At 36.3% G+C, this 12339-nt stretch overlaps 1 protein-coding gene across 1 annotated transcript in view; it reads left to right on the forward strand.

Moving 5' to 3' along the window:
- Positions 1-12339, forward strand: part of CNST (consortin, connexin sorting protein) — a 55235-nt gene that overhangs the window by 31172 nt on the left and 11724 nt on the right. Inside the window, exons 5-9 of the mRNA XM_065630812.1 lie at positions 1276-1362; positions 1822-1936; positions 4394-4415; positions 4597-4690; positions 8713-9587. Of these exons, the coding sequence (XP_065486884.1) occupies positions 1276-1362; positions 1822-1936; positions 4394-4415; positions 4597-4690; positions 8713-9587 (1193 nt within the window). The remainder of the gene's footprint in view (positions 1-1275; positions 1363-1821; positions 1937-4393; positions 4416-4596; positions 4691-8712; positions 9588-12339) is intronic.

The raw sequence follows: 12339 nt of genomic DNA on the forward strand, positions 1-12339 counted from the left end.
GGCATTGTATTTAAAGCTGATCAAAGGAAATATTTTTAATGCAATGTATACCTGATGTGTGGAATTCAACACCACTGTATAATACATATTTATGAAGGATATCTCTTCTGTACTTGCAACCGTCAGTTTCCTGAGGTTAATAAAGAACTAACTTGATCATGTTGCACTCTATTAATTATCCATGGCAGACATTGTAATTCATCTAGTGTAGAACTTCATATTAACAATAATTCGGGGCTTGTTCCTGTGATCCTCTAAGGCTATCTCTCTGATCTGTAATCCTTTTTCTAAGAACAGATTTCTTGAAGGCAGGGATTATTCTTTCCAGTAATATTGTTGTTCATAAGCCATGCTATGTATATGTTGCACGACGTTAACAAGAATAACAAATACTGGTTGTGGTTTTGTAATAATTACTCCAGTATTTTAATTATCATGAATAATGGAATTTCTTTTTTCTGTATTACTAAAAACCTCATTCACTGTACTTCTAACCTCATAGTAACGTACAATTAAACTTCAAATAGCTGGCAAAACACGGTTTTAAACGGAACAACTAACAACTCAGGCTTGATGTAACTGGAATTATCCTGACTATTACAAAATAAATAACTATCAGTGTAACTTTGTGAATATCTTGATAACCCTAAGGGAGGCAGAAGAGTTTTTAGTGTAGTCGAAAAGTAAGCAGAATTTTCAGAAAGAAGAAGAAAGGTGAACTCAGCTGTACATCCATGTTGGATACGATGATTGAAAAGGGGGAGGGTATTTATTGCAAGTTTGAGTTGGGGTAATTTTTTAAATATGATCTCCAGCTGGCCAGTGGAAAGGAGACATATTTTCAGTTAGTTATGGTTATTGACATATAATTGTATTTCTTGAGATACACATACTGCTATTTGTGTAATTGTTTTGCTTTTCATTTCCCAGAGATTTCATTTTCTGATAAGAGTTGTCAGCATAATAACATTTTCCTCATTTCTTTTGTAGAACTTCTGCTGGGCGTAAGGCATGTGGGAAGAGGTACCTGCTGAAAAGAATAGGGTTTTCATTTTTGGAACTTTTCTCAGCTTATTTTACTTCTTACTTGCTGTTTTCATGTCTGCTATTGTTTTCTTCCTTGCACAGAAATCTGGATGCTAGCCCTTGTTCATTTTGATTCAATTATGTCAAATTCCAGGTACATAATGATCTGCCTTTCCAATATGGTGCCAAATATAAATAAGTCATTACATGTCCATACATGTGCACATTTTTCTTTAACCTTGCATTCAGATGAGAAGGCAATGAAGTTCATTCAACTTGAACGACTGTATCATGAGCAGCTGCTTGCAAATCTTTCTTCCATACAAGAACAGTGGGGTGAGTACAGGTTAAACTGATATGGTAGAAGACAAAGTTAATTTGTTTTGTTTTTCTAAATAATAGAGTATACCTTTTTACAGCTTAAAAATGTTACATAGCAAAAGCAGCATTTATATCAGAATTTCTGTGAGCTTGTTACAAGAAAAGGTTTCTTCTCACACTTTTCATGAAACAGATGCAAATGGTTCATCATTCTTTATTCTGTTAATTGAGACTTTGATCCACGGTTGTTTTGAGCTTATTTTTGGTTTAGACTTGATGAATCTGGTGTGATGAATATAAAGTATATTGTGAAAATATACAATGCTTTTTTTGCATACTCCGAAACAAGATTGTGGAGCATACACAGAAGTGTTGTCAATATTTCTCCATTAATTAGTTTCATGTATGTGTTTAATGTTAAGCAAATACTATTTTTATAATACTTTGGGTAAAAATGATTTTGATTTTATTTAGAAAGAAAATGGAAAACAGCAGTTCCTGGTCCAGTTACAACACTGAGAGATTCAGCTAAAGAACTGAGCAGTGAAGAGTTAGAAAAGCTTACTAGAGTTTGCTCTTCTCATCAACAGTAAGTATAAGAATGTATTTTGACTTTTCCAGTACTAATATGTTAGCACAGCTGTTGTCTACTTGCCAGTGTAGGTCAATCTCAAAATAAAAGTCGTATCCCATTGACTTCAGTGAATTTGGTTATAAAGTGGTTGTTCTTTTTGATATGTAACTAAAATGTTTTTGTTACCATCAATTTTCACAGTGTTTTAATGCAGTTTGAGGAATGTATAGGGACTAGATCGGAACCGTTTTCATCAAATCATTAGTTTGCCAGAAATGGAGTTTTGAGTTAATTTGTGAGCATTTTCAGCCAAAGCGAAGACTGAATAGTGTTAATTTAGGAAGAGAGAGAGACTGTAAATGACGGTGGTTATGTCTATACCTATTGTTTTAATCACTGTTTTTAAATTCAATTGCCCAGCATCTCAGACTCCAGCACTCACATCTATGCGATATGATTTTTATTCCCAAATAGTAGTAGTTTCCTAGGAAGGCAGTATTCTGAAAAGTAGTGAAAGCTTAGTTCGTACCTGCTTTCTCTGATTCAGCAGCCTCCTGAATCAGTACGTCACAATATCACCAACTTCTGGGCAGTGCCCTGGGTGCTCTTCTGGGCAGTAACACAGATGGGATTGTAACCATCAGGAAGGAGAAGAACTGTCATTTCATAGGTGAAAGTCCTACCTACTAGATGTTGAGTTTAAGGGACGGATGGAAAAAAATTATACCAGCTGCCACTGAAAAATGATCAGCCAACAGCAATAAGGAAACTAATAATATCTAAAGGCTGTGAAAAGACCAGGCTGTGACAGGGGAGATGCTCTTAATCAGATGAGGAGAGAGAACTTTTTCAGATGCATTTGTATTGGCTTAGTCAGTCTGGATGTAATAAAAACCAAAATGCTCCTGTTGTTCGTAGAGTATGATTTGACTTTCACGTTTTTTTCTTCTGGGTGACCATATAGAAGTTTGAAAACACAGAGGCTGACTGCCAGAACCTGGGCAGGGATTGTTTATTTGTAGTCTGAATACGTTTGGGAGGGAACCCCTGGAGAGCATACTCCTCTGTTTCCACAGGAGGAGGAGGCAGCTCTAGCGCCATAGCTGCATGTTTACACCCACAGCCTGCTGCTACTGCATGATCACACTCTGAGTGCCTGGAGGGTTCCTCAGCCTGCCTTTCCTCGCACATGACCTTGCAAGCCCATAGAAGGATTAAGATTCAAGTCTATTGCAATTTATATGCTGCAACAAGCAGCACCTCCCTATTGTGACCTTGATTGTCACTTTGTTGAGAATAACTCTGGTTTCTGCTTCCAAATCTTCCGTGCAGCCTTCCTTTAAAATACAAAATTTCAGTTATGTAACATCATTCCCACTTCTGAGAAACCCTGCAACTTGATAAAAATTAAGGCTTTTATTTATTTGCCATGATCAGTTCTCTGTGTTTATTATTATTACTGTTCCAAACTCGCTAGGCAAAAGCCTATTCATTTTTATTGTTTCATATGTTTTTTTTTTCCTAAGCTTCAATCTCAATTTATTTTGTAATTAAAATTATACTTTTTGATGAATAACATGCAGGTCTCAGAAAATGTGAGCATTTTGCTTTTATAATTGAAAGTAATATAACTTTTTCTGATACTCAAGGTCTACAGCTACATATTAGACATGTTTGTTCTTTAAAAGATAGTTTTGAGTATCCCTTATTTGAAGTTTAAATGGTAAAAATTAAGTCAGTGCAACTTTGAAAAGTTTTTTTAGAGTATGAACATCAGTGCTTTTCCCTCTTGTCTCTCCTACTTTTATTTTTTTTCAGTAGCTTTAAACAAAATGTTCGACATTTTATCTTCATTGCTGTATGAAAGGCTGCAAGACAGATTGTGCCTGATAAAACACATTCCACATGAATCTCTACACAGTTTGCAAAGTCTACAGTGACTGTTAGTGGTGCTGACTCACCTGTGAATCCCAGTGCAATCTGTGGAAGCTCCTATATCTTACACTACCCAGAAAATGTGTCCTAGTGTAAACAGTCTGTGGAGAGGGAAATATATTTTGTGGTTGTTTTGTTTTATTTTTTTCCCATTCCTCAATCTCTATTATAGTGATTGGTATTTTTAATACTAGTAGATAGTGAGTCCTTACACAGTTTTAAAAGTTGTTAGAGTTCCTTCTGAGTATAAAGTTTTGCAGGAATTTAGACGCTTGATGTGTTGCAGTTAACTTTCTTTTGACTGCTTTCTCAATTAGGTGGAACAATGTTTGGGCTAATTGGTCTTCTGATGATATTCACATATGGTACAGATCTGTGCTTGAAAGTACGCTACCATGCTGACACTGTTTCAATGTAGGAAAAGTTCTGCGCTAATATTAGAGCAGACCAAAGGCTTATAATATTTCAATGACATTTGTTATGAAGAATGTTGCTACTAAGTTGTTTAATTTATTCTTTTTTTCTTTATTGCTGCAGGCCACAGGCATACAAAAATCAGGTAAGCAGCTGTTTAATTGAGTTCTGCTTTGTCAAAGAATGCTAATAAATATATTTTTAATATTGTTAGGTGCAGTCTTTGCAGTTTAGTATAGAAACTGTTTGAAGTTTGGTTGTCTCAAAAGGTCACAGTGTTCCTATTTAATTCCAAAAATTACAGGAAATACTATCATATTTTACAGCTAGTAGCTGCAGAAAATACATGGGAAAGCAGTTTGCTTCAGTTAAAGGAATCAAAAAATGTAATGGAAGGAGAAGCTGCTGCTTTAAAATCAGGTATGTGTGTATGTATGTGTGTTTATGTTTGTTTTAAATATACTGTAATGACATATTCCTATAAATAATATGAAAGTATTTCGTTTGAAGCTACAGCATTTGTTAGATTCCCACAGATTAATCCATTTGTGCAAATTTTAATTTTTTTCAAAACTGTACAATGGACATACTATGCTGTTTTAACTAGTCATTGATATTCAGAATTGTAATTAAAGTAATTCTAGCCTCCATCAAAAAGTCTTTTAAGTGTGCACGCATTTATAGCAGCCTACATAAGCTACAAAACTGTGTAGAGCTAGAGATAAGATACATATTTTGTATGTATAAAATATAAGGTAAACTATCTGATCGCAAATATTCTGAGTTGTGTCAATTTAGCATAGCTAACAGTATTAGTAACTATTTTAAGTTACATATGATACGCTGATTTTGAGACAGATTTTTCTGTTACAGCACAGAAAATTAGGAAGCTTTTACGGGGGACTTGATGAGAAAAACATGCTTCAGATAATTTTTTTCAGTATACACTTTTATGTCAGCTTCATTTTCCTCCTCCTGCCTTGGGGCAGTGGCTGTTTTGTTCTGACTAATTTGTTAAAACCATTGGGTTCTTATGAAACATTTGCAAATTAATGAATTGTTAAAATGGAGACAGAAGGTGAAAGAGCATTGGTATACTACCAGGCTGTGCTTTCTCTCTCCTGTCTTTGAGCAAGAAGTTCCTTTTTTTGCTATGTTCCAGTTTGCCAAAATTGGCCTAAACTGTTTCCTCAAAAACAGCTAGACTTTCTTACAATATGAGGATTGACCTAAGTGACCTCAGGAGGTCCCTTTCAACCTAAACTATCAGCCAGGATGTTCAGGAGAATCAGGAATTAATGAACAGTCACGGTTCTCTACACGTGGGGATCCTCCTCATCTTCATCCTCTTTCACCTTGATTCCTCTATTGCTGTTTCTCTGTCTTTGTTCTTGTAACCTAACTAAACACAAAACATTGAAAACGCAAACCAAACATGTTCTACAGCTCAGAAAGCAGATCAAAAGAACCCAGTGCTTTTTGGATGGCTGGAAATTCCCATGGAAAAAATTTAGGCACTTACAATTTTTTCATTACTTTTACTCCAAGCTGGGAACAAAAGCTTTCTGGAGAGCAGGATTTCTGAACATTTGAAACTTTTGAATTAAGGAGAATTTTGTGTCAATGTTAAAGTACTGTAGTTCAACGCCGAGACATATTAAACCTAATGTGGCAGTAATTAATGGTGTAAATGGGATTTTTCATGCCTTTCTCTCAACATAACTCATCAAAATGTTACGGAAATGTTTGGGTTCCTGTGAAATGTTTGTAAATTAAGGAAGCTATGTCATCCAATAGAAAGCAGTTCTGCTGAGACTTTTCCAGCATTGCTAAATACTTTTTCAATACAAAGATGCAAATACTTCAAGCCTAACTCAAGTTTAAATGCTTAAGATTTGCAAAAGGTGATTTTCACAAGATTAGCACATTCCTGAGGACGCACCCTGCCGGGTCTCTTGATCTGTTCAGGCACTGTGTGGTCAATTGGCTACTGCTGCCCCTCACTGAGTCAATGCAGCAGCAGCACGGGCTGAATGCTGGTGTTGCAGTTAGAAGGTTGTGGGTAGGGAAGTCATCGGTATGCACTAATACAGAAATCGGACAAAGATAATCTGTAACTCTGAATTTGTATACACTGCTTAGTGCTTAGTGTTGCGCAAAAAAATATTTGAGGTGTGGCTGAGCAATCCAGCTCAGGACTAGAAGCAATGTGGCCATTTGGGGATGGTTTTTGATTTTGCCTGAACACCAGCAGAATCCTATACTGTAATAACCATAGAGTCTGTTCAGCATTAGCCTAGATGCATGGACCTTGTCATTGGAAACTTAGAATGCTTGTCTTCTGCTTTTCGGGTGTGGTTTTTTCCTCTGCATCATGAAAAATGAGAAGTAAATCTGTAAACTTTTTCTTCTCTTAGAAATTTATCTACCAATCTGCAGGGAGAGCTACTTAACTTAGCTGCTGGTAGTATTATAGAAGTATGACTTAGAGTAAGACAGGAAAAGGAAATTCTCAAGTGGTTTGAAGACTGCCCTTTATTTCATATGCTCAAAATAATAGTTTATCTAGCATTTATCAATAAGAAGAAGTATTAGCTTATATGTAAATATATATATTACATTGTAGATTGTTGCATTATACTATGGTAGCATCTTTGAAGTAAAATCACACTTCCTTACTAATCTAAAGCAAAAATTAGTCCATTAATCTGTAGTTAGATAACAATGCTGGGATCATTTATTACTTTCTTAGGAACAGAGCCCTAAGCTCCAGGGACACCTTTCATGGTAAAGAATTGATTTAATTTCCAATTCCATTTAATCTTTGTTGCAATTGGAGCTGCCAACAAAGATGCCTGTTGTAAGGTGGATATATCCACTAGGAAAAATTGACAGATGGTAACAAAGTCTTGTACCACTAATACAGGCTGTGTTTGAACTCATGACCTATATGTGAAGGGCTCAGTATCCTGTTACAAATCCCTTGAGCTATCTACTCCTCTGTGTCTAATTTTCAGAAAAATCCCTGTCTCATACCCATTTTTTCTTTCTTCCTGTTAACGTTGTTCTGATTTTTTTCTGCATTTTGAGATGGTTGGATATTCTCTTTTTCAATTTCCAAGCCTGTCTTTTCTATGCTACCTTGTATTTCATTATCCCTCAAACTGGGGCTGGTTTATAATTTAATAAAATTGTTCAATACAATGAATTAATGCAAACATTTCTTTAAAGACTAATGAACGTGATCCTGTTTCATGTAACAACTTCAGGAAATTGCTCAGATTTTAAGTGAGGTTTTAACAGGTGAGGGAGGATAAGATTTGCATAAAGATCTTCAGTCATTCTTGTGAGAACATATACAGTTAATAAGGGCATTGTTTGATCTCTTCGTTAATCTATTCATAAGACCTTTCTGCTTTTTGCTATGCACAAATAACACAAATGTGTTTTCTAGAGGTATTAATTTGTTGTTTGAGGTTATTACTATTACTGTAACAATAGTCCTACTGTAACAGTAGTCTTAACCTGGCTTTTATTAAAGTATTGAATAAAAGTTTCTGTCATAGCTAGCTTTCTTTGCTATTCTAATTGTAAACATGTCCTTTCTCTCTTCATAAGCCTGAAAGAGGAGTTTTGGCTTTGAGCTTCTCGTAATGGCTAACGTCTAATAATTTTATTGACAGCTTGGGCTAACCATCTACTCCTTCATCAGCAGGTCATTGCAACAGTAGGTGAATTCACAAGCTGTGTAGAATTCACCTTGTTTCTCTCGAAATTTCAGATATGAGAAATCAGTCTTCATTAGTATTGTAAATGTGAACACAGAAATAATCTGCATCCAGTTGCATTTTTTAACATGTAAACTAACTTACATATCCAAAAAGCAACATCTTTTTGTGCAGTCCGTTATGTAAAATATTCTAATGGGATATTTAATTCAGCATTAACCAAAGGAGTTAGTTACCCACTTAAAATAACCGAATTTAAAATTTATTAAATTAGTATGATCACGATCCCTGTGTGATAGATACAATGGCATCAAAATAGAGTTTTCTGTAATTAAGTGCATTTGTCTGAACTCCAGGCCTCCATGAGATGCACTCACATAAAATATGCCTTAGAAGAAATGTGGCTGTTCCGAAAGATACTTACATACATATAGTGCTTGAAGTATGGCAGTGACTCTTTTCAGGAGGGCACTAAAGCATGTGCTTTGCCTGCAAGAACGTGTGCAAATACTTTGCTGAATCATGAGTCAGCTTTTCAGACCACTAACGAAAGTTTTATTCTGACTCTGGAGCATAAAATAACCTGCCCTTTATGCGAGTGCATTTTAAAGCATTAGGTTACAGCGTTATCAAATCACAGTATACTCTTTCCCCCCTGGGCTGATGCTTTGAATCATTTAAAAACACTGGAACTGTTTTTCCTGTTGCACTTAGGTACTGAAACTTGTCCTGGCATTGGACCAAAGAAAGAAGATAAACAGCGGAGCACTAGTTCGCCAGGTGAAAAACGAACTGAGAGACAGACAGAGGCAGCAAGCGTTCGGGTAGCTGCAGGAAAGGACCACATGGAGGAGCAGCACTGCAGTGCTGAATCAACATTGGAGCCACACACCCAGTCCACAGGGACAGTGGGCAGGCCTTCTTCAGGCTGTTTGTCATCTGGGGATGCCGGTAAAGATAACAGTTTGCAGCCGACAGAAAGACAACTCTCTAAGGATGCAGAAAAAATAGAAGGCGCAGCTGGGGAGCCTGGAGTGAAACGCCCTCTTGAGCCAATGGTAGATGCTTTGGTTTTAACAGACGCTGATTCTATGCCTACTGATTTGGTTCCTGCTGATAAAGGTGTGCAAGCTGATAGAAATCTGCTCAGATCAAAACATGATGCTGGCCCTTCAGAAATTGGTAGTGGCCAGCTTGGAAACAGTGATTTAAAGCAGCAACAGAAACAGCCTGGTGATGATGATAGATCTTCACAGGACAGAACTGCATCAAATATATGCTCTGGGTGTAATAAAGTGTCTGAGCATGAGAATACTGCCCATTCACAAGTATGCAAGGAAATACAGAGAACAGCAGGACAGGAGGAGAAGGTAAATAATGAAGAACAAGAAGACTTATTTCTCAGATTTTTAAATGGTAACATAATAGACACTGAAGAATCATTTGCAGACTTAGGAAGCCAAGAGGACTTTGACGCTGTTCCAGATATTTCACCTGAACGAGCATCTTACAACTCACTGGAAGCTTTGTCACTAGATGACAGCTTTTCTTCTCTTGATGAACTTGCAAGAAGGATAGAGATTGCCGAGGTAAATACTGTGAATCCTATAAAATCTTCCATATTTATCTCAATTAAAATATTTTAGAAATTTACAGCTTCAAACTGTGATAAATATTCCTTCCTATATCATTTTTAACCTGTAATCTATACTTATTAATTGTTCTGAGTTAATTCAGAAAAAAAAATATTTTGCCTGTTTACCTCCTTCTTGACCAGCAGTGCTCTGTGTTTCTAAAAATTAGATTGATTTTTACATATGAGTGTGAACACCTTTTTTTTTTTTTTTTTTTAATTCTGACAGAGACTGTTAGGAGGTGGGCTGACAATTCCTTTTAAATCACAGTTTCACATCAGACGTCAGCATAATGCCCATGATGTAACATGTTCATTTCTATTCGTAGAATAAAATCTGCTTTTCTGTGCCTATTCTGTATAGGTGAGAACTACATATGTAATAAACTCTGTATATGAATGTATGGGCTTCTAATTTTGCCAAGTTTAGGCAGTTTTGTGTTCAACCAAAACTAAGAAAGAACTTATAAGCCCGAAGCCACCTTTCTGTAGCATTGCTGAGAGGCCACAACAAGGATGAGTGCTTCATAAGCTAACTTTTTCTTCTGAAAATATAGAAGATGTATTGCTTTGGGACTTTCTTTGGAGCGTGTATGATGCTTCACTTTATTTATCTTCTGGTTGTGGTGCATTTGCAATCATGGGACCTTAAAAGCTTTTTCTTTAAATGAAAAAAATGCAATTACTGTGAAATGACACGATTCCAGATGCTGGAGGGGGAACTCTTGTAAAAACGTCTCTTCTTAGTTCATCTCTATTTTTAATGCATTTAACAATACAACATCCCTTGACAATAAAGTAACAGTACTTCTCTGTAGATCAGAAGCTAATGCATAGAGACCAAGAAACCATGATTGCTGAGGGACAGCAGCCAAGCACGGAACTAAATACTGGGGATCCATGCTGATGTTATTACATTTGGCAAATTCTCCAGAGCTGGAAATGGACCATTTTGTTTTTCCTCCCCACCTAAAGAGCTTCTTATCTCCTTTCCAAGATCATTCGTTGTGACCTCTCCCTAAAACACTTTGTCTTTCTGTGGGGTGTCAGGAAGCACACCACATACCAGGACTAAGGGCCGTGTGCACAAAGCTATACACAAGCTCTTGCCAACATGCAGATGTGGAAACCCACGTACATGTTCATACATGTAATCAAACTTTTGAACTAAATCTGTTGGCTTGTGGTCACTTAAAGGATGGTTTTGAAAATGAGCATTTTGTTGACAGTCTGTGCTAAGCCCATATACAGGTGCAACAGAAGAATAAATTAAATATCATCCCTCTGGATTAGTTTTCTTTTGAGCCCACTGCAAGTTCAGCATTTTAAGCTACAGGAGAGTTTCATGTAGAAAAATCCTAAATTAATCCTACAGAAGCTGTTTTTAAATTGCTCTGTTCATGCCATTTGCATTTTACAGGATGGGATGAGAAACAGCATACTGATACTGTTAGAAAACTTATGCTCTACAGGGAATCTAGTTTCTTTTCTAGTTTGCTATCCCAATGCTAGGACTTCCAGTACTCAGAGTTGAGTCTCTGGAGAGGAAAAAGTGCCTTGAGTCTTTCCATAGCACTTTTTCTGGCTGTATGAAGCATAGTGTTGGCTGACACTGGTGGGAGTCTTTTTGAATCGTTCTTAACAAGAGGCCTGAGTTGTGTGTGAGGCAGGGGGGTTAAATCAGGGAGAAGGATTAATCTCAGTACTGATTAAAATTTGTAATATGCAGCATCTGGGGCTGTTTTGCAATACCTGAAATTTCTCGGTGCAGCAGGGTGAGTTAAGGACAGCACAGCAGCTTGTATTGTTTCGTTATACACTTATATTTTGTTTTTCCAGTTAATGTTACCAAACATCCTTGCCCTAGGGGCTGCTTTTCAGAAGTGGCAAGCACTTCCAGCTTGCCTGGAAGACACCAGGAATGGAGAGGGTTTGGCACCCCTGAGAAAGCAGTACTGTTAACTTGCTTTCACTGATCTTGTTTTAGTACTAAAATAATATTCAACTGATGGTTTGACAAGCAGAATTATCTTTGCACCCAGCCATAACATTTCTTCCTTTCTTGTCCTCCTGGAGCCTTTGAAGTTGCATTGTTCAGGCTGTGGCTATCTGATAAAAGGACTATATTTTCATACAGTGGTTGTGAAAAAAGTACCTAGAAAATGCATTGGTAGTGCATGAATGAAATGAAATTAATTACATGAAATGTACCAATGTGACAGAAAAAAAAAAAAAGAAATCAATTTACTGTGCTAAAACTTGTCATGGAATAAGTACTTACAAAATCGCCACAAATAAGTTAGAATGGAAGGCAGAAGATTATTTTGAAACAAACAAGGTACAAAAATCATATGGTAGGACAAAAATTCATTAATATTTTAAAATGGAGATGTAATATTAATTTATTGAAAATGGAGAAGAGTAAGTACTTTTGTATGTATTTACAGTTAGTAAGTTTTGCTTGACGTCATAGTGAGGTCAAAGAATCATCTCATGTAGTTGTCTAATTTAGATCCTTTATGTCACTTGCTTTTAGTCTACCATTTACAATAACTAATTACAAGACTGAAAATCCACTAAATTCTGATTCCGGCTTTAAATAATAGCAAAACTGAAATACTTTACGTATTGTAAACATGCAGATGATAGAAAATCACTGTCATTTTATAGAAACTAGGTTCATACAGCTAACAAAGAACTTTGAAGCA

The sequence above is a fragment of the Caloenas nicobarica genome, chromosome 3, assembly GCF_036013445.1.
Source record: "Caloenas nicobarica isolate bCalNic1 chromosome 3, bCalNic1.hap1, whole genome shotgun sequence".
Classification (NCBI taxonomy): domain Eukaryota; kingdom Metazoa; phylum Chordata; class Aves; order Columbiformes; family Columbidae; genus Caloenas; species Caloenas nicobarica.